The 21,757-nt window shown below is 41.3% G+C and overlaps 4 protein-coding genes across 4 annotated transcripts; 1 reads left to right on the top strand and 3 right to left on the bottom strand.

The window, feature by feature from the left end:
* Positions 1-721: 721 nt before the first annotated feature.
* LOC112095706 lies at positions 722-2,642 on the top strand. Its single transcript, XM_024177815.1, has 3 exons — positions 722-1,558; positions 1,689-2,130; positions 2,320-2,642. The coding sequence occupies exons 1-3, from the start codon at positions 722-724 to the stop codon at positions 2,640-2,642; spliced, it is 1,602 nt and encodes a 533-aa protein (XP_024033583.1).
* Positions 2,643-7,605: 4,963 nt separating this feature from the next.
* LOC112095705 lies at positions 7,606-9,036 on the bottom strand. Its single transcript, XM_024177814.1, has 2 exons — positions 8,537-9,036; positions 7,606-8,245 (listed from the first exon to the last, which is right to left on the bottom strand). Exons 1-2 carry the CDS (start codon positions 9,034-9,036, stop codon positions 7,606-7,608), a joined length of 1,140 nt encoding a protein of 379 aa, XP_024033582.1.
* Positions 9,037-16,497: 7,461 nt separating this feature from the next.
* Positions 16,498-17,368, bottom strand: LOC112095704 (cyclin-D2-2-like). Its single transcript, XM_024177812.1, has 3 exons — positions 17,221-17,368; positions 16,991-17,121; positions 16,498-16,896 (listed from the first exon to the last, which is right to left on the bottom strand). Exons 1-3 carry the CDS (start codon positions 17,366-17,368, stop codon positions 16,498-16,500), a joined length of 678 nt encoding a protein of 225 aa, XP_024033580.1.
* A 1,851-nt stretch (positions 17,369-19,219) lies between these two features.
* On the bottom strand, positions 19,220-19,999 carry LOC112095703. The gene is made up of 3 exons (XM_024177811.1): positions 19,967-19,999; positions 19,712-19,882; positions 19,220-19,630 (listed from the first exon to the last, which is right to left on the bottom strand). The coding sequence occupies exons 1-3, from the start codon at positions 19,997-19,999 to the stop codon at positions 19,220-19,222; spliced, it is 615 nt and encodes a 204-aa protein (XP_024033579.1).
* Positions 20,000-21,757: the final 1,758 nt, after the last annotated feature.

Raw genomic sequence — 21,757 nt, 5'->3', positions numbered from 1 at the left:
TTCTGGTCGGTTCTTGTCTGTCCCCGTGTTCTGCTCGTACCATCTGGCTAAGGTGATCCACGCCGGTGTGGAAATAGTGGCATGGCCGACCTGGTGCTTTTATTTACTTAACACCAGTCCCCCAGTTTCTGGTCTTGCGAGTGAAATGAGTTGAGAATAGAAACTGATAGTCAAATCTTACCAACCCGGGGAGCTTCTCATCTGGTCTTCTGTTTTACCGGGACGGATCTGAGGTACCATGTTTCTTCTGGGGAGATTCCGACCTGAGCATGGGCCTAACTGAGCATGTCCATTGCATATATAGGCTTGCATCTAGCCTGGTCTCTGGTAACGGTTAGTGACGTGGCATCTCCAGACTCTTCGTATTTGAAATTTGAAACGACGGGCTATCTGTCCTCGATATTCGGTGAATTAGCTGGCATCTCTATCACTTAAATGCTTTCATTTCCCCCTTTTCGTTTCAAATCCCTAGACTTAAATCATCACGTTTTGCTGTTCGTCTCTCCGTCGTTAACCAACCCCCTCTTTGAACTTTACTCATACTTCTCGTGTCCGGAGTATCCACTTGCTAGTTTTTTTCTTGTCACGGCCGTGCTATCAGTGCTAGTTCAATCCAGGTATTGTTTTTTACTTCTTCTCTAGTTGTTGTTGATTGGGTTCTGTGTCACCCCTTTTGTATCCGTATACTCGAGTCTGCTTTGTTTTCTTTTGGGATTCCGATATGTCGAATCAGAAAAGGAAGTTGATTATCGAAGAGAGTGACGAGGAAACAGGGGACTCAGACCTTAATTTGTCAATACCCATTGAATTTTTACGTCCCTCTAGTAGCGTAGGCCCCTCCCATGGTAGGGATATCCTTGAGTACCCACGCCCCTTGGTTGTTTCTCCCTCCCTCGAAGTAGAGCTTGTAGGGAATAGAGGTGGACATGCGTCGGGCTCTAGTGAGAACAACAGCTTTGATGGGGTTGGGGTCCTTGAAGGAGTTGATGATGGTGAGGGGAGCAGTTCTGGGCCAAGCGTACCCCCTCAGAGAAGGAACCTCGGTCATAGGGTAGAGCCGGACTCGTATCCTATTGACTACATAGCTTGTGCCACCACCCAAACTGATCTGTTCAAGCTTAGGAACCTTTACAACATTCCTGAGGAGGTACTCCTGGTAGTTCATGGGAAAGGTGATGTTCTTAGTCGGCCTCCGCGGAGGTACGTGACGATGCACCTGGAGAGCTTCAAATTAGGAGCTCGGCTGCCCCTTCAACGTTATTTTGCTAAGATCCTGGGTGGTATGCACCTGGCCTCAGGTCAGCTACATCCCAACGGGTGGAGGGTTTTCTCAGCTATGTTTGTGTTATGGGAGAGGTGCGGATCAGAGGAGCCCTCCCTTGTTGAAGTGAAGCATCTATACCAGCTGAGGAGTAGCCCGAGGGAAGTAGGCTGGTACTATTTCATGTCGAGCTCTGCGAAGAGGAAACCAATCACCGGCTTCCCCTCATCATACAATTGGAAGAACAAATTCTTCTTTGCTGGGGAAGTTGGTGTCCAGCAGCTCATTCGTTGGGTGGTAATATTTACCTTCCAACACATTTTGTCACCCCAGGTCGTCCATTTTTTGTCTATACTTTTTCTCGACTTGTCATTTATTGGGTTCTTTAACCTTGTTTGTTCTTTCAAAATCGTGGGGTTTGATTAAGGAACTTGAAGACCGACCTTTGCTTCAGGTGGAAACTGCTCTGGTGAACGCGTCAACCTGCCAAGATCTCCTGTCACCAACAAACCTGGTCGGTTCGGGTCTAGTGGACATAGCAGTCGGAATGGATAACAAGATTCTTAGCGCTCTGTCCAGAAAGCGTGGTCGGGCCCCAAGCAGCTCCAGCAACCCTCCTCCTCCTCCTGCAAAGAAAACCAACGTCGGTCCTTCCAAGGCTCATGTCCCTGCTCTGCCTCCTCATCCTCCTCGCAAGAGCGGCGGGGAGAAAACTGCGGACAAGAGTTCTGAGGTCAGCACTCGTTCTGGGGACCGATCCTCTCCTCTTCCGGCTAGTGATCAGGGTGACTACTTGACCCCGTATCAAAGGGACTATGGGAAGTCAGTGGAACCGAAAATGGTCCAGGACATTGAGAGTATGAATCTCAGTGAGTTGGCTAGTTCCGTCCAACGGGTTTCCTTCAAGTTGGCTACCATAGTCTCTTGTTATAAGAACAGGATCACGCGCCATGAGAGGAAGCTTCAAGCTGACAATTAGGACTTGAAGAAGAGAGTTGAGTCTGCTGATCGCACGAATGAGAAGCTGGCCAAGCTGAATAAGTAAGTTACGGAGCTAGAGGAGAAAGTTGCAATTGCTGAGTCCACTTCCTCCAAACTTGAGGGCGAGTTGGGTGACCTGAAGTCTGATCTTCAGGCTACCCAAAGTGAAAGAGATACTTTGAGGACCGCCCTTGAGGGAGAAATCAGATCCCTGAGTGAGCAGCTGGCGGAGGCGAAAGGCAAATCCGCTGACGTGGATGATCGGCTGGATGCCGAGTACAACTCTGGGGTTGCTTTCAGCTACAAGTGCATTATGTCCGTGCTTAAGGAAGAATATCCCAAACTGGACATGAGGAAGCTAGAGGCTGGAGTGGAGAGGTACATGGCTGAGGCTGGCTAGGGAGATAAGGAGCAGGGTAAGCAGGATCAGGTGGAGGCTCCTTTGGATATGGTGCATGAGGGGGAAGCTGGGGGATGTGCTTTCGAAGTGGGTCAAGGGTCCGTGCTTCCTCCTCCCGGTATTGCTGATCTCCCACCTCCTGAGATTGCTGACCCTTTACCTTCCGAGGTTGTTGATCCTTCAGCTGCTGGAGCCGCTGACTCTCCTAATCTTTAAGTCTATTTTTGTATCAACTCTAGATTTGCATTTGTTTTGTAAATAATTGAGCATTTATGAATTTTTAGATGTTCTTATTGGTTTTCTTGTCTGGTTTTTGCTCATAGATTGTTTCTGCAAAATGATTGGACAACTTATCAGATTTTGCCTGCTGGTACCTTACTGAACCGAGCAGGAGTAGGCATTTACTTGCCTTAGTAAAACTTTTGTAAAATTAGCTGCTGGTATTTCGTTGAACGAGCAGAAGCAGGCACTTACTTGCCTTAGTGAAATTTAGAATTAGTTGCTAGTCTTTCGTTAACCGAGCAGAAACAGACACTTACTTGCCTTAGTGAAATTTAGAATTAGCTGCTGGTCTTTCGTTGACCGAGCAGAAACATGCACTTACTTGCCTTAGTAAAATATTCATAGAATTAGCTGCCGGTCTTTCGTTGACCGAGCAGAAGCAGGCACTTACTTGCCTTAGCAAAATTTTCATAGAATTAGCTGCTGGTCTTTCGTTGACCGAGCAGAAGCAGGCACTTACTTGCCTTAGTAAAATTTTCGTAGAATTAGCTGCTGGTCTTTCGTTGACCGAGCAGAAACAGGCACTTACTTGCCTTAGTAAAATTTTCGTAGAATTAGCTGCTGGTCTTTCGTTGACCGAGCAGAAACAGGCACTTTCTTGCCTTAGCAAAATTTTCGTAGAATTAGCTGCTGGTCTTTCGTTGACCGAGCAGAAGCAGGCACTTTCTTGCCTTAGCAAAATTTTCGTAGAATTAGCTGCTGGTCTTTCGTTGACCGAGCAGAAGCAGTCACTTACTTGCCTTAGTAAAATTTTCATAGAATTAACTGCTGGTTTTTCGTTGACCGAGCAGAAGCAGACACTTACTTGCCTTAGTAAAATTTTCGTTGGTCTTGCTAGCAGGGGGATTTCATGCTGAATTCATTTTTATTTGAAATTTGAATGTATTACAAAAATACAGAATATATGCATGTGCATCAAGCCATCATACAATTAACAAAAATAACTTATTAAAATGAGGATTTAGTAGAGCACTTCGCTTACTGGAAATACTTCTTTAAGTGCTCGGCGTTCCATGACCTCTTCACGTCTCGTCCATCTTGGTACGCTAACTTATAAGCTCCTGGTCCAGTAGCTCGTATCACCCTGTACGGGCCTTCCCATTTCGGGCCAAGAGCGCCATGGTTAGGATCCCTGGTGTTTTGGTTCACCTTCCTAAGTACACAATCTCCTGCTTGGAACTGCCTCACGCGTACGTTCTTGTTGTAATAACGCATGATCCTTCGCTGACACTGGGCCACTTTCTGCGAGGCCCCTTCCCTTTTCTCCTCAAGCAGGTCCAGGCTTAAGCAGATCTGCTCGTCATTTTGCTTCTCAGTGAAATATTCCGTTCGATGTGTCCCCACTCCAATTTCTGCTGGGATTGCCGCCTCATGACCAAAAGCTAAAGCGAACGGGGTTTCCCCTGTGGCGGTTTTGTAAGTTGTCCGGTAGGCCCATAATACTCCTGGTAGTTCGTCAACCCAAGCTCCATTCTTCTCTCCCAATCTAGTTTTCAGGAGCTTCTTTATTACTTTATTGGCTGCTTCCACTTGTCCGTTTGCTTGGGGGTGTGCGGGGGTGCAGAACTTCAGATCCACCCGCAAATTTTGGCAAAATTCCCTGAAGTTGCTGTTATCAAATTGCCTCCCATTGTCTGTAATAATAGCATAGGGGATCTCGTATCTGCAGATGATATTCTTCCAAATAAAATTCATTGTCTTTCTCTCCGTGATTTGGCTGAGGACTCCCACTTTTACCCACTTGGTGAAGTAGTCTATTGCCACAATTGCATGTGTCGCTGCTCCTCGGCCCTTAGGTAACGGACCAATCAAGTCGATTCCCCATTGAGCGAAATGCCACGAGGATGTCATAGTGGTCAGCTTTTCTGGGGGTTGTGCAGGAATCTCAGAGAAGCTTTGGCAGGTTTTACAGTTCTTTGCCATCATTTTCGCATCCTGGTGCATGGTTGGCCAGAAGTATCCTTGCTGAAGTGCCTTAAAGGCTAAAGTTCTTACTCCCGAGTGATTGCCGCATATTCCTTCATGAATCTCCCTCAGTACATAATCTGCCTCCTCATCATCCAAACATCTCAAAAGGGGCAAAGTGAACCCTCGGTGGTACAGCACTCCATCTAGTAGCGTGTACCTCGCTGCTCGGTATTTTAATTTCCTTGCTTGCCTTTTGTCCTTTGGTAAGACTCCATCCCGGACATATGCGCGAATCGGGTCCATCCATGATTCTCCAGTGCTTACTCTCATCACCTCTACCTCTTCCCCTATACTTGGTGAGGTCCTTACCTCTAGTGGAACCGACTTAGGTAATTTCGGATCTGCAATTGCAGCCATCCTAGCCAACATATCCGCTCGGTAATTCTCATTTCGGGATATCTGCTTTACCTCCACCTCTTGGAAAAGCCCAACCATCTACTTTGCCTTCTTCAAATAAAGACCCATCTTCTCTCCCCTTGCTTGGAACTGATCATTGAGCTGATTACATACTAATTGGGAGTCCGCTCGAATTTCTACCCTCTCTGCTCTTAAAGCGTGTGCAAGTCCGAGCCCGGTGATAAATGCTTCATATTCAGCTTGGTTGTTTGTGAGCTGAAATTCAAACTTCACTGCATACGTTATTTCGGTTCCTTCTAGGCTTCGTATTACAACTCCTGCTCCCGACCCTTGCTCACTACATTATCCGTCAACCATTACCAGCCACACCCCCTCTGGTTTCTCATTCTCTATCGGTTGCTCCTTCCGAATTTCTTCCCCTGGCTCAGCTCGATCTACCATAAATTCTGCCAGAGCTTGGGCTTTGATTGCTTATCGGGGCCTGTAGGATAGGTCAAATTCGCTTAGCTCCACGGACCACTTTACTAATCGACCAGATGCATTTGGTTTTTGAAGTGTTTACCGAAGGGGGTGGTCAGTCATCACAATAATCTGGTGGGCCTGAAAATATGGTCGGAGTTTTCGTGCTGTCGTTATTAGAGCCAGTGCCCATCTCTCCAACAATGGATATCTGGTTTCTGTGTCTACCAGGGCCTTGCTTGTGTAGTATACCGGGTGTTGCTTTCTTTCTTCTTCCCTGACTAAAACTGAGCTGGTAGCCCATTTAGAGATTGCCAAGTACAGAAATAGCTGGTCACCCTCTCTCGGAGTTGATAGTAATGGGGCGCGGGTCAGATATTCCTTCAGCTGCCCAAATGCTTCATCGCACTCTGATGTCCACTCCATCTTTCTCCATTTCTTTATGGTTTGAAAGAAAGAGTGACATTTATCTGTGGCCCGCGAGATGAATCGGTTCAATGTTACCAACTTCCCTGTAAGGCTCTGCACCTCCTTAACTGTCCGTGGGGACCTCATTTCTGTAACCGTCCGTATTTTTTCTGGGTTGGCCTCAATCCCTCGGTGGCTCACCAGGAATCCCAAAAATTTACCCGAGCTGACCCCAAATGCACATTTCTCCGGGTTTAGCTTCATTTCATACTTTTTCAGTAATTCAAAGGTTTCTTCCAAGTGTTTCACGTGATCCCTCGATTCTTTGGACTTTGTGATCATATCGTCCACATATACCTCCATAGTATGATCGATCAAGGGCTTGAAGATCTTGTTCATCAACCTTTGATAGGCAGCTCCTGCATTTTTCAGGCCGAAAGGAATCACCCTGTAGCAAAACAAACCCATGTTAGTTATAAAGGTGGTGTTCTCCTCATCCTGCTCGTCTATAAGTATCTGGTTGTATCCCGAAAAGGCATCCATGAAGCTGAGCAGACTGTAACCCGCTGTTGAGTCCACCAATTGATCTACTTTGGTAGGGGAAAACTGTCCTTCGGGCATGCCTTATTAAGGTCTGTGAAATCCACACACATTCTCCATTTCCCGTTGGCCTTCTTTACCAGTACTACATTGGAAATCCACTCCGGGTATTTGGCCACCCTTATAAATCCTGCTTTTAACAGATACTCCACCTCGGCGTTTATGGCCTCGTACCTTTCTTGGTTAAAACATCTCCTATTCTGCCTCACCGGCCTCGCCCCCTTCTTGATTGCCAATTTATGGCAAGCTACCCCACGATCAATTCCTGGCATGTCTTCGTGAGACCAGACGAATATATCTGCATGAGACTGTAGGCACTTCACCAGCTCGCCTTTTATTGCCCCGACCAAACCTGATCCGATCCTAACCACTTTGCTCGGGTTGTTTTTGCTTACCAAAATCTCTTCTAGCTTCTCAACAGGCTCTTGGCGACCCTTTTTAGAATCTCCTCGGTTATCTAGAGAAGTAACCTGTAGTGTCTCCTTGGCTGCTGTAGCATAACAGCTCCTTGCCATCCTCTGGTCGCATTTTACTACACCAACCTCCCCATTTACTCTGTACTTCAGTACCAAGTAATGCGTGGATACAACGCATTGGCATATCCTCATAAATGGTCTCCCCAGTATCATCTGGTAAGGGCTTCTTTCCTCTACCACGACAAAGTCTAGCATCATCGTTCTTTCAAATGGCTTTATCCCCACAGTAATTGGGAGTTCGATGATCCCCATAAGAGTTAGCCGTCCCCCTCCAAATCCCTTTAAAGATGTATTTGTCCGCTCTAATTTTAAGTCTGCAATCCCCATATCATTTAGAGCCGACTTAAACAAGATGTCAACCGAGCTGCCCGTGTCTACTAGTATTTGTCGCAATTCTGTAAACCACCATTGCCTTAATCACCAATGCATCCTGGGGGAGTATATAAGATACCCTCTTCATCGTCATCTGTCCACATAATGGGAATTTGCTGCACTTTTGCCTTCTTGGTTGCTGGCAAATTGAAAAGCACTTCTTTACTAGTCAGGGCGTATTTCCCACAGTTCTTCCGTGCCCTGTTCGAATCCCCAGCCAAGATTGGCCCTCCTGCTATCACGCGGATAGTTGGCTGTTCACGTTCCAAGCCCCTCTCACCTCCTTCATCCCGCGTGTACTGTGATTCAATGACGGGGGACATCCCATCTACATACTCATCCAGATAACGGTTTCTCACCAAATCCTCTACTTGAATCTTTAAGTCACGACATTGGCTGATGGTGTGACCGTGAGTGTCATGGAATTTACAGAATCTGCTCTTATCCCGTCGGTGAGCAGGTTTTGTTATAGGGGCTGGAGGGTACAACAGGCCTCGCCCCTCGATTCTCTCATACAACTCCTCCAGAAGGACTTTTAGCAGGGTGTATTGTCTGTACGCTGGGTTCTGGTCAATCAGCTGGACTGTTCGGCTATCATGAATATCATCCCGAGCGGATATTGAAGGTAGCTGACCTGATTGCCCCGTTCTGGAGTTGGCTGTATGTAGTGCTCTAGGAGCGCTGTGATAAGGATGGTTAGCCAACTGTCGGAATTCTCATTGCCGCTCCAGGAATGGGAGGCGCGGGGGCTGAGCCCGATTGTGTTGGACCTGCTGCGATCTCTGAGCCATAGGATAAGGGCGAGACCGAGCTGATACTGCACCCATCATTGAGGACTCCCCAGTTCGCTTCCCCGACCCGCTTCCACTAGGGGTTCTCCTTTCCTTTCGTCTCAGCTCCTCTAGCTATTCATTCTTTATCTTTGCCGATTTTTCTTCTTCGATTTCAATGTCTCTCTTTACCTGTTCATACCCTGCTGAATAATTCTGCACCAGGGGGCTTCTTAGGTTATACCATAGCCGGCTTATCCTCACACCCTCCTTTAATCCCCTCAACGCCTGCGGGTGATTGAAAGCTCCCAAATCAAGCACGACTCGGTGGTATCGCTTTACAAAATCTCGAAGGGGTTCTTGTTCCTCCTGCTTCATCCCCATTAGTTCCATCATATCATCCTCTGGGGCCACCGCTCCTCGGAACTGTTCGGCCAACTTTTGGCACATCTGCTCGTACCCTCTGATACTTCCTCGTAACAGCTTGCGGTACCATTCTCGGGCTCGTCCCTCTAGTGTCAACGGGAACACCCTATACCTCTGAGCTGGTGTTAACCCCTGAACACCCGTCATGTCGTTGAAATGTTCAATATGCACCAGCGGATCACTTCGCCCGGAGTATTTGAGGTCGGGGAAGCGGAAATCTCTTGGGATTACAGTACCCATGATTTCAGTTGATAGTGGAGATTCTTCATCTAGCATTATCCTCCAGCTCGGGGGTTTCCTCTTACCTTGTATCTCCTCTATTACTTGCGCTAATCTGCATACATCTCCCTCCAATTCTACAGCACGGTCAGGATCACGCGCAGCTATCTAATCTCGCTCCTGCTCAGCATTCTGTAACTGCTGTCTGAACTCTCCTTCATCAACACTGGCCCCTCGGCCATCAGCTTCCAGTACCCGTCCGGGGCGAGGTCGGTCTCTCCCTTCATCTACTCGTTCTCCTGGAACCCGACCAGCGCTTCTGTGGGGATGCACCCCATTAGGTTGGTTCGCCGGCCGAGGGATTTCCTCGATTTTACGCCTCCGGAGGCTGGGTTCTGCTTCAGCATCATCTCTCCCCACGGGGGTCTCACAATCCCTTCTCCGCTCATCCCTCAACTCATACAGTATGGTCGCGAGAGTCTCCATTTGTTTCTCCATCCGCTCCAATCGATCTTGCATCATCCTCTCCCGGGCTTCATTTGCAATTTCCCGAAGAGTGATTGTCTCCCCGGCTTCGTTATCCTCCCTCAAAGCGTCATTCTTTGGCACATCCATGTCTAATCGTTCGATGTTTCTCCGGTAACTACTAATTCGATGGTAGCTTTTTAACCAGCTCCCCACAGACAGCGCCAAAATGTTGATGCTGAAATCTGCTCGCCTTTGCCCGACCAGATTTTTACACCAACGTTCACGTTATCGATAATGAAGATATTAATTCTTTCTTGCTTCGGCGACTACTCCAGCCACTGACGTTGGAATTATCCCTCTTTTTCTCACTAAGCCTGCGTTCACAAAAATGGATCAGAGACGCCGGTGGTTTTGCCGGCGTAAACCCTCCGATGCCTAAGTTAGCACAAGGTCTATAGGAAAACGGTGCAATTAAGATCTAAATAATTGCTTAGAATTGGCTCACTCTCGATATTGAAAAAGTATCTGGATACAATTTGTCAGAGTTTTCCTTTCTCTCAGTTTTTCTATCTCCTTCTTCATCGATTTCTTCCTCTTTTATAGCCGCCGCTCGTCCCACGTTTCCGTTTACCCTTTATCCCTCCTTTTTTAGGTGGTGGTAGCCCATCATGGGATTCTAACTGCTACATTGCGGGCAAACGTGGGATCTCGCGTTTCCTTCAATGGTTCTGAGAAAAGTGCAACTACCGCGATTCTGTGGGATCGTGTTCCCGCTTTTTTTGGGGGATGAGTATTGGCTCGGTATATACTTCTGGTCGGTACTCATCTCTGGTCGGTTCTTGTCTGTCCCCGTGTTCTGCTCGTACCATCTGGCTGAGGTGATCCACGCCGGTATGGAAATAATGGCATGGCCGACCTGGTGCTTTTATTTACTTAACAATTATCATCACCAAAGGGTATTCCTGAAAACTGTATGCACCCAAAGCCAACATGTACACACTAGACAAAATTAAAAACTAAAACCAACGTAGTATCTGAAATACAGTAACCCCTTGGTGGTCCATCTTTCTCTGAGTTGAATGCTTGTTATTGTAACTACAGTCTAATGCAACTCCTGAATGGTGCAATTACAACATAACAATATCATCATTTGGATCATCTAGATCAGGAACAGGGGGTGGGAAATCTGTGGGATGAATTGTCCATTCTTTAGGGTCTTGCATTGTCTCCTTTTCAGCTCTCTGAAATTTGGGTATGATGTTTCTCCAGCTTCAGTTACCTCGGTAGCTCCCATTTGTCCTCAGCAAAATTTGTAAGTCTCTTGTAAGTACGCCTCTAGATCGTCCTGAAACAACATATAGATCAAAACACATCAACTAATTTCTATGACTCAAATCAGTGGATATGTAATAACTTGTTACATTTTCCACATATTTTCTGGCCACAAGAATCAGCTTTTTCCTTTCATATAGGCCATTATACAGATATCTGCAAGCTGTGAAGAGAGTCGGCGCCGCAATCACTGTTGGCAGGCACCTTGTAGAACTGATGTCTGTGGCAAAAAGTCAGGAACTTTATCAGTATAAATTCCCTTTTATATATTCAAAACAAACGAAAAATTTAGGATCAACTTCAGTACTGCAAGCTATCTTACCGCCTTGTGCTTGGATTATAATCTCATTGAGGGCTCTAAGTTTGATGCCTTATCCAATTGGGATCATTCCAACAAAGAATGATTATTAACCAAAAACTCATTATATGACAAGCAGACAAGGGATTGTCTCTCACACGCCTAGCTAGCCAGAGTCAGGCAAGAATCCACAGCATGAACTGTAATTAATGAACACAATTATTTATGAAAATCTAACATGTACGGGCACCATATTCAATTATTAAAAGGAAGAAGCTCCACTTTTGTTGGCCATTTTGGACCTTTATAAATTGCTAAAGCTTCTGCAAACTTCACATCGTTAGAAAAGGGATGTGTAGCTAGTGTGTAGGGATGTGAAAGCTAGTGTTTATTGTTGCATCTGCACTCATCTTGTACCAGGGGAAGCCAATGTTGATATTATAAGGGCTCTTCATAACCCAAAACTTCAGAGGATTCTGTTGTATTACAACCTACAAGTCGTATTACAGATACAACCTACAAGTCGTATTACAGATACAACCGACAAGTCGCACTAAAAATACATACGACAGACCGTATGAAGACTAATAGGAATTTAACACCTCAGTTATAAGGTTTGTTTGGATGCTAATTAACTCTCATATCCTACCAAGGTTTTTGCTTCTTCTTTTTTTGTTCAAAAGGCAAAAACAAAATTTCGCAGAATCTCAAATTCTGGGGATACAATAAGCAGTTTTGTTATTCAACAGTCAACACCAACATAGGTAACTTCAATCAACTTCAACTTCAAATGAAATCAATATATTCATAAAAGGGTTTGAAGGTTCAATCAACATCACTTCACCAAAGGGTATCTTGAAGTCTGTATGCACCTGAGCCAACATGCAGATACAGCCTTAGCCAGCATATCAAAAGCTAATCAAAATGAAAAATAAAATCCCTTTTCTGAAATGTTCCCTGTTTCTCTGTCTCAAATGCTTATTGCTGGTAACCCTACAGTATACTGCAGCTCCTGAATGGTGCAATTATGGTGTTACGTAGTTCTCTAAAAGTTGTGGCTCCAGCCCTGTTATCATCACTTGGATCGTCTAGATCAGTAGCCAGGGTTCGGATATCTGGGAAATTAATGGTCCGCTCTTCAGGGTCTTCAGAACTTAACATCATCCACTTGAGTTCAAAATTCATATCTGGGTCGATTTTGCCTTGTGGGTCATCCTCTTCATCTCTGTTTGAAATTGAGTTAAATGAGCTAGATGAGCTTGATGTTTCTAGACGACGGTTTATCTCTTCTTCCAATTTTTTCCAGTCGGCGGACTCCAAATCTCTCTCCAGCATAATTTGCTTTTCAATGCACATTTTACAAGTGTCTTCTAAGCAAGCTTCAAGATCCACCTGAAACACCACAGAAACCAACACTTATCGAGTAGTTTTGCAACTCACAGGGTGAAGAAACCAGTGCTGATGCAATAAGTGGATTTGTTTTGACTTGGTACCTCATCCACATATTTGGTAACCCTACGAATCATGTTTTCTTTTTCCCTGTAATATTGGTCATTAAACAGAACTCTGCAAGCCGTGAAAACGGCTGAAGCTGCAATCACTGTAGGCAGGAACCTTGTAAAACTGATGTCTGCGGCAAAATGTTGGGATCCCGATCAATACAATATATACTCCCATTTGTAATGTCAATACTACAAAAAATGTAGAATCAACTTGTATATTGCAAGCTATATTACCGTCTTGTGTTTGGATTACGATCTCATTGAGGGTTCTGCGTTTGATGCCTCTTCCAATTGGGATGATTCCAACAAAGAATTCCACGAAAGAAATAGGGGTTGCAACTCTCATTCTCCAATCAACTCCCACGTCAATCTTTTGTTCCATCGCCACTAATTGGACCTTCCTTACTACACGCGCATCAGTGTCCTTGTACTCATGATTATCTGCTTCCTTTTAATCAACATATTTGTAGACCAGACAAATTAGAGAAAGAACTTCAATGTATCAACAAAGAAAGAGTCGAATAGATATTATGATTTTACCAGAAACTCATCATATGAGAAGGAAGTGCTTTTCACACTCCAAGAGATAGTCAGACAAGCATCGGCAGCAAGAACAATATCCTCTCTCATTCCTCCTAGCATTCTCTGGTTAAAGAATTTCAAATTAACGAACACAATTATATATCTATGCAAATCTAACATCTGTATAGCTCAAAATTACAAGTTTAGAGATCGTTATATACCGGGACTTCATTTCTTGAAATGAAGCGATCAAATATGTTCATGGCAGCATATGGTATCATTGCATCCAGATTATTAGATTTTGAGATCTACATGAAAGCACAACTAAACATAATTTACAAGAACAAGAAAGGGATTCAAAAGAAGCACATAACCCAAGGCTGCAAGAAAGTACTTTCCAAGGAACACAAAATCCAAACTCTTCAATAAATTTCTATTCTTTTCTTTTACTCTGATTTGTCAGCAATCAGACGAAATTAAACATTCATTCTGAAATTTTCTTCCAAATGACACATTCATTTTGAAATCTTTTCCACCCTTTTGCTTTCTTGAAAGCCAAACAAGAAACCAAGAGGCAAGAATTCCAGAAGCACTTACTTGGAGGATCTGATGCATAGCAATTTTTCTGAGACTCTCTTTGTTGCTTTCTGCATAGCCCTCGGCAGGCATCCAATGCATTTCGATTCCAAAGAACTTAGAAGGTTTTTGTTCGCATAAAGGCTCTGGAATATCTTCATTGTTGTTGTTCATTTTCAAGAGAAAAAAAGAAACTTAAGAGAAAAGAAAAAAAAGAAAGGAAATTACAGGAATTGAATGAAAGATTCAGTTAAGGCTCGGTTTTATGACTTGCTTTGATTCTCTCTCTTTGTGCAGCTTTCTTTATTTTTCTCTCTAGACAGTTATATTCCTTTGTTCGTTAAGATTAAGCGGGAAAAATTTCTGGGGTCTTAGTAGTAATTTCCCTCAGGTTATTTATTTCAATGTGGTTATCTGTGACCTATAATGGTAAAGTATTTGTTTTAAAGACCCTTGTTGGAAAAAAAAAAGTAGATATAAAATAATTTTATAATATCACTTCAAGCGTTTTAATATATTTTTATCTAAATAAAAACGTTTCTGAATTCTAATGCTAATGCCGAAAGTATTTTCATGTAAATGTGAAATTATCTTTGATCTTGGTCTTATAAAAGAAAACCATTTGGGACCAAAAATAATATATTTTTTGAATAATAATAAAGAAAATATTTTCTTAAAAATCTTAATGCAATTTCCTTAAAATTTCCAAAAGATGTATGTTTTCGGATATTTTTCATATAAACACAACTTACCAAAGCATGTAAATAAGTCTTACCTTGAAGTATCATTTTAGGCTAATATCATCTATCAAATGCTCTATAGGAGGCTAATAAAAAACTGTTCAAAGATGTCTATATAGTTCATATATGCGAAGTTAAATCTAACATTTAACCAACCACAGATTATAACCTAAGTTCAAAAAGAACTTGCACGAAAGGATCAATATTGGCCCTGCCAAGTTTGCTGTCTTCTTCTCATCCTAAAATGTAGGAGTGTTCGCGGATCGGATTTTACGGATTAGACATCAATCCATATCCGATCCATAATTTTACGGATTATAATTTTTCAATCCAATCCAATCCACGGATTGATTAAACTTAATCCAAATCCAATTCATACATCTGCAGATCGGATGCGAATTTGACTCAATCCATATCCAATCCATATGTCTGCGGATCGGATGTGGATTTCACTTAATCCATATCCAATCCACCATTTTGCGCATTAGTTTCTGAATTAAAAAATTTTAGTTCTCCCCAATCCATGAACTAATGAAATAAAAAAAAATCTAATATAAAAATAATTTTACTACCAATTAAATTTAAAATTGAATAAAATTTAAACAAATTAATTGTTTAAATAAAACTAAAATAATACATTCAAAGTTTCAAAATATAGCACATCGAGATTAATTGTTCAAATAAACCTACAATAATATGTTTAAAGTTTCAAAATATAACACACTAAGATTAATTATTCAAATAAAGTTACAATAATATATTAATATAACACTGAAATTAATTGTTCAAATAAAGCCACAATTAATTGAAACGACGATGTTTCTGAAACCAAACACAATCTGATCCTTCACTAGGGCTATTGCACTTGTCGAAAAGTGGTGATTATGGAGCCATCAACGATGGGAACCAGGAGAAGTACGGGTGGCGATCTTGAAGGTTGTGATAGTGCAATTGTTTGGCTGGAACCAGTGATTGTGAAGTGGCTCGATGGACTCAGGAAAGAAGATGGCTTGCTCTCACTGGAATCACGCTGCGGACGTCCTTCAAATTGGTGTCAAGAGTGTATCGAACCAGTATTGAGTGCTGCTAGTGCGTGTGACAGCGGAGAAGCTTAGGGTTTTTTGTTTGCAAATTGTTGGTGACTTGACGTTATGTTATTTTGCTTTTGGGCGACTTTGCAAATTGTTGGTAACTTGGCATTATGTTACTTTGCTTTTGCTAGTGCGTGTGACTTTACTTTTATTTTGTTTTATAATTTTTACAAGTTATATTTGTATATTTGATTATTTCATTATTTTTTATTTAATATTAATATTGGGTAATGGCTAAGATATGCTATAGTGCTTATGTAATTATGTAATATCACATTTTTAATATTCTTTAATTAAATTTATAATAATTTTTTAACTAAATAAATAATTTTTTTTTGCGGATTCACGGATTTTTACGGATTTACAGAAGTAAATTCATATCTAATCCATCGACTGCGGATTTTTAAATTTTCAATCCATATCCAATCCACAGATCCACAGATCGGATTTTCACGGATAAGGCGGATTGAGCGGATCGGATTGGATTCTGAACACCCTACTAAAATGTAATAATATAATGTTAATTGTCATTCAATCAGCAATATGTATTCTACGCGATGTTTACTAATTGGTAACTCCTGCTATTCAGTAGAAACAAATGACAAATTCAATAGTTCATAGTAGAAGCTATGAGTAGTCAATAACAGCATGCTAGTCTGGTGGAATCAAATTTTAGAAAGCCATGCAGATTCAACCAATTTCAATTTCAATCAAATTTCAAAGAATTTCACATCCTGAGATTATTTGGGGCCAAATTCAAACTTCAGCTTCAAGTAAATCAATATATTCTCATAAAGATTTGAAGAGTCAACCAATGTCAATTTCACCGGAGTATTTTTCAAAACCATATGCATCCTTCGCCAACTAGTAAACACTACCAATCAAAATGAAAATCGGAAGCCAATGGAGTTTCTGAATTCTGAATACAGTAATCCTATACTGATGAGTCCCTTCTTCCTCTGAGTCAAATGCTGTAACTGGTGACCACCCTACAGTATAATGCAGCTCTTGCATGGCGCACAAAGGTCAAAATAATTTCTGGCCTCAACCGTCCCATCATTTGGATCATCTGGAGCAGGAGGCAGGGTACGGAAATCTGGGGAATTGATGGTCAAGTCTTCAGGGTCATCGGAACTCCACATCATCCACTTGAGCTCAAAATTCATTTCTTGGTCAATATCACCTTCTGCCTCATCCTGATTCTGTTCTTGAATTGGCTCCTTACCAGATCTGTGTGAACCTGAGCTTGATGTTTCTCCAGCCTTAGCTATCTCTGCAGCTCCTATTTCCAGTTTTGGCTTCTCCACAAACCACACATCTCTTAACAGTAGAATTTTCTTTTCAATACACTTTTCATAAGTCTCATCTAAGCAGGTTTCTAGATCCTCCTGAAACAATACACAAATCAAAACTCATCAAATAACTTTGACCTCCTGAAGAAACAAGGGCTCAGTCAATAATGCATTCTTTTATGACTTTTACCTCCTCCACATATTTTCTAGATAAAAGAATCTTCTTGTTCTCCTCATAAATGTCATCATACAGAAGCCTGCAAGCCGTGAGAACAGCTGATGCTGCAATCACTGAAGGCCTAAATCTTGTAAAACTGATGTCTGTAACAAAAATCAGGAAATTGATCAGTACAAACCCTATTCGTATGATCAGAACAACGGAATATATCGACTTAGACTCTAAAATGTAAGCTATCTTACTGTCTTGCGTTTGAATTATGATCTCATTGAGGGTTCTACGTTCGATGCCTTTGCCAATTGGGATCATTTCAACAAAGAATCTCACAAGGCATATAGGAGTTACAGCACGCATTTGCCATTTAAGTCCCCTGAGAATCTGAAGCTCCATCTTTAGCATGAGATCCTTATCCAGATTCCATTTTCCCTTTCAATTAACACATTTGTGGACCAGAGAAAATTCAGAGAAATAACTTTAATCTATCAAAAGACAAAGAGTACTCTACAGAATTTAAAATTCTACCAGAAACTCAGGAACTGAAAAGGAATTGTCTCTCATCTTCCAAGCCAGAGTGAGGCAAGAATTGGCAGCAAGAACTATATCATCTCTCACGTGGTCAAGCACAGTCTGATTGAAATATAACAAAGTAATGAACACAGTTTTATATCTGAAAATCTAGAATGTATAGTTCCAAATTTTCGGGTTTGCATGTTGTAATACCGGGAGTTGATGCCTTGAAATGAAGCGATCAAAGATGTTCATGGCAAGATATGGTATGAATGCATCCAGTTTATCAGATTTTGAGTTCTGCATGAACAGATTTTGTATCAGTAAATTTCAGAAATTGATTACAGATGACAAGTTTCATTAAACATCTAACATTTGAAGTAAACTTTACATGTCGCAGAAATTCTTTCTTTTTTTTTAATCTTGATTTATATAAACTTTCCTATCAACAATTCTTTCACTAATTAATAAGTTACCTCGTCACTATTTTTGCAATAAATTGAAGGAACAAGAAACTAGTCAGTTCTTTCAATCCTTTATTTTATTTTATTTTTCTCACTACGCAAACAGGGGCATGCAAGTTCAATTCATGAGAAAATGCAACAAACAAGAACTTCCATTTTCATTCATTCTTTCCCCTCCATTTTCCCATCAACCAAACACAATCACCTGAACCGGAAAGGAATCCAAAAGAACCCAAAAGGCAGACTGAAATAATACAGATAGTCACAGAACCAAACAGGGAACAGAAGTGTATTCAATACAAAAATCAGAGCCCAGATTATTGACAGGACAGCAGATGATCAAGAAAGTACCTTTCAAGGAGCACAAGATTCAAAGCCTTTTAGTTTTCTATACTCTGATTTCTCAGCAATCAAATGAAAATACATGGTCTAACTTCAGATTCTCTATTCCCAATGTGCCATTCATTTTCATTTCTTTCTCCTTAATTTTCTCGGAAAAAAAAAATAAAAAGAATTTAGAAGCACTCACTCGGAGGATCACATGCATAGCTACTTTTCTCAGAGTCACTTCTTTGCTCTCTGCATAACCCTCATCAGCCATCCACTCTGTTTCCACATTGAAATACTTCTCAAATTGTTCTTCTTTGTATGCAGGCAGTGGGTAATCATGATGGAAGTTCATTTTCAAAGAGAAAAAAAAAATTAAGAACTTGTTTGTTTGCAGAGAAAATAAATGCAAAGAAAGGAAAATGTAGGAGTTGAATAAGATTCAGTTATATAGGCTGATAATTTGGTTTGGTTACCTCTCTATATGCAGCTTTGTTTGTTTTCTCTCTCTAGACCGTTATTTTTAGTTAGTTTGTTAAGATTGAGCGGGAAAATTTTTTGGCGGCTTGGAGGTGACATCTCTCAGGTTACTTATATTTTATGCAGTTACTCAGTGGCCAATAGGATTATAGCATTTGGAAAAGTTCATGTTTTGATCTACTTTAGGGGAAAGCCAACTTTGCTCCCATTAAGTCCCCCGTTCTATTATAAATCCTGAGGGGAACATAAGAGCCAAGAGAGATATTAACAACATATTGACATGAAAACAAAACTGAACCATTCACAGTCAAACATTGACCTCAATTTCAGTCAGCATCCACAGTCAAACTGAAATGTAAATGGTAACCAGAATGCAAAAGATAAGTGGAAAAAAATATATAGTATCTGAAAGAGGAAATTAATGTTGCTTTAAGAGTTCCCTCTCATCAGCCAGTAACCCATTTCACCTCCACTGCAAGGGGCAAAGGTTAAAACAGCATCTGTCTTCACCCCAGTGGCCATTATATTCTGGAGCAGGAGTTGGGGCTCGGAAAACTGGGGAATCAATGGTCCATTCCTTTGGGTCATCAGAACTCCAGAGCATCCACTTTAGTTCAAAGTTCGTCTCCGGGATGATAGTATCTTCCAGCGTTAACTTCGCAATATTGGATTTCGGTTCTTCCTTTATTTCTTCAAGCATTGACTTCTCATTATCGATTTCTGGTTCTTCCTTAATCTTTTCGAGCATTGGCTCCTTACCTGGTCTACGTGAGATTGAGCTTGAGCTTGATGCCTCTCCAGCTCCTACTTTCAATTCTCGCCCCTCATTTCTTTCCAGTAGATTAGTCTTTGTCAAGCAAGCTCCTACCTCGTCCTAAAACAACAAATGTATCAGACTCATCAATCAGGGTCTCATTCAAATGATACTATTTATGGTTGTGTCTTGACTTGTTACCTGTTTCACATATTCCCCTGCCTGCTTTGGCTCCTTGCCAGGTCTATGTGAGCTTGAGCTTGATGTCTCTCCAGCTCCTACTTTCAATTCTCGCCCCTCATTTCTTTCCAGCAGAATTTTCTTACCTATGCACATTTCATAAGTCTTTGTCAAGCAAGCTTCTAGCTCCTCCTGAAACAACATATATACCAGAACTCATCAAACAAGGGCTCATTCGTATAACAGTTTTAATGGATGTGTTCCGACTTTTTTTACCTTGTTCACGCAGCTGCTAGCTAACAGAATCATCTTGTTTATCTTATATAATAGGTTATCAAACAGAAGTCTGCCACCCACAAGAATAGCTGATGCTGCAATTACTGAAGGCCTGAATCTTGTAAAATTGATGTCTGTGATAAAAATTAGGAAAATTGATATATCAGACATAATGGACAAAGTAGAGAACCCAAAATCAAAATAAATCCATTCGCATCAAAGATAACAGACATCGATCATTCTTACAGATTTTATCATATGATTTCATATGCTTAGTCTACACAATTGGATTGAATCAGACTCAGTACAGTCCAATTAAATTTCAATCCACATGACTGGAGTCAGTAAAAATTCTCCACTGAAAGCTATCTTACCGCCTTGTGTCTGGATTATGATCTCGTTAATGGATCTGCGTTTGACGCCTCTTCCCACTGGAATCTTTGCCGCAAAGAACCCCACAAAGGATATAGGAGTAATAGGTACAGCAAGAATATGCCATGTTTCTGTCATCATAATCTCAAGGTACACCCTGTCTATGTTGTCTCTGCTCAATTTCCTTTTTTTCTTTTAAAAGATATGCAGATCAGACAAATTGGAGAAAGTGCTTCGATCAATTAACAGACAAAAATAAATAAATAAATAAAATACATCGCATGTAATAACTTACCACAAACTCTTCGAGTAAGATCTAAATCATCTCGTACTTTTCCTAGCACAATCTGAATAAATAAGTTACATTCATGAATAAGATTAGTTACCTGTGAAAGTCTAACTTTGTATAACTTAAAAATTCTTAATACATAAATAATTTGTAATACCGGGAGTTGATGCCTTGAAATGAAACGATCAAATGTGTTCATGGCAATATATGGTATGTATGCATCCAATTTGTCACATTTTGAGCTCTGCATCAAACAAAAGTTATACCACTAAAGCTTAAAATTTGATTAATAGAATACATATTATATCCTATAATTTAAATAAATAACTTTGTAAGCATGTCACAGAAATAGACATTGATATGCTTTTCTCTTGATTTATAATGCTTTAGCAACTTATGGAATTATGAGCAGCGAGGGCACGGCAAGGTTAGGGATGTCTTTGGTCTATTCTGAGAAGCTGCTGCAGTGATTACAAAAACAAAACTTGAGTTGGCAGTGGTCATTATAAAGTTCCAGAAACATTTTTCAGTTTCTGTAGTAGCGTGAAGCACGCCGTGAAATTTTGGGAAGAGATGAAGCAATCCTGGAAGCCTAAAGAATGGTTCAATGTCAAGACTCATTGAGGCCAAAGTTTGAGATATGATGATGGTGCAGAGATCATGGAATTTGACTCCAATAATGGTTGAATCAATCGCTAAAACTATAGTGAACTTAGTGGCAAGCAAAGAAGGAACCAAAACTAAAACTCAAAAATCAGAGCAAATATCTAGAGATTTCTATGCCAAAGTCTTTGCAGTGTAGTGTGTCTGGAGGATGAACAGAAGCTTGTTTGTGAATCCGTTAGCAATTAATGAATCTCATCTTCTTTGCAAATGATAAAAAAGAATATCAACAATTCTATTTTATTAGTCAATCCTTTCTCATTACCTTTTCTTTCTTTAATTTTCTCAATAGGTAAACAGGGGTGTGTGTAATTCAATTCAAGATAAATTACAGAAAACAAGAACTTTCAGCCTCACTTTCTTTCATTTCTTTTTATTATTTTCCGAGCAACCAAACATAATCCAGAAAGTCTGATAATGTTCAATTCTTGAAAACACAAAACAGAACCCAGAAGATTAACAATAAA

The sequence above is a fragment of the Citrus clementina genome, unplaced genomic scaffold (assembly GCF_000493195.1).
Source record: "Citrus clementina cultivar Clemenules unplaced genomic scaffold, Citrus_clementina_v1.0 scaffold_1, whole genome shotgun sequence".
NCBI classification, from domain to species: domain Eukaryota; kingdom Viridiplantae; phylum Streptophyta; class Magnoliopsida; order Sapindales; family Rutaceae; genus Citrus; species Citrus x clementina.
The sequence above is the reverse complement of the archived record's forward strand: the minus strand, read 5'-3'. Positions and strand labels throughout refer to the sequence as shown.

Excerpts from the sequence above, each read along its gene's own strand:
- LOC112095705 (XM_024177814.1), bottom strand. The coding sequence starts at position 9,036 with ATGCTAGATGAAGAATCTCCACTATCAACTGAAATCATGGGTACTGTA. Across the intron at positions 8,246-8,536 it reads GTGCAGAATTATTCAGCAGG|CGCTCCTAGAGCACTACATA; the intron begins GTATGAACAGGT and ends TCCTTATCACAG.
- LOC112095706 (XM_024177815.1), top strand. The coding sequence starts at position 722 with ATGTCGAATCAGAAAAGGAAGTTGATTATCGAAGAGAGTGACGAGGAA. Across the intron at positions 1,559-1,688 it reads AGCAGCTCATTCGTTGGGTG|GAACTTGAAGACCGACCTTT; the intron begins GTAATATTTACC and ends GGTTTGATTAAG. Across the intron at positions 2,131-2,319 it reads CATTGAGAGTATGAATCTCA|AGGAGAAAGTTGCAATTGCT; the intron begins GTGAGTTGGCTA and ends TTACGGAGCTAG.
- LOC112095703 (XM_024177811.1), bottom strand. The coding sequence starts at position 19,999 with ATGATTCTGTTAGCTAGCAGCTGCGTGAACAAG. Across the intron at positions 19,883-19,966 it reads CTAGCAGCTGCGTGAACAAG|GAGGAGCTAGAAGCTTGCTT; the intron begins GTAAAAAAAGTC and ends ATGTTGTTTCAG. Across the intron at positions 19,631-19,711 it reads CAGGGGAATATGTGAAACAG|GACGAGGTAGGAGCTTGCTT; the intron begins GTAACAAGTCAA and ends TTGTTGTTTTAG.
- LOC112095704 (XM_024177812.1), bottom strand. The coding sequence starts at position 17,368 with ATGGAGCTTCAGATTCTCAGGGGACTTAAATGGCAAATGCGTGCTGTA. Across the intron at positions 17,122-17,220 it reads CATAATTCAAACGCAAGACA|ACATCAGTTTTACAAGATTT; the intron begins GTAAGATAGCTT and ends TTTTTGTTACAG. Across the intron at positions 16,897-16,990 it reads CTAGAAAATATGTGGAGGAG|GAGGATCTAGAAACCTGCTT; the intron begins GTAAAAGTCATA and ends GTATTGTTTCAG.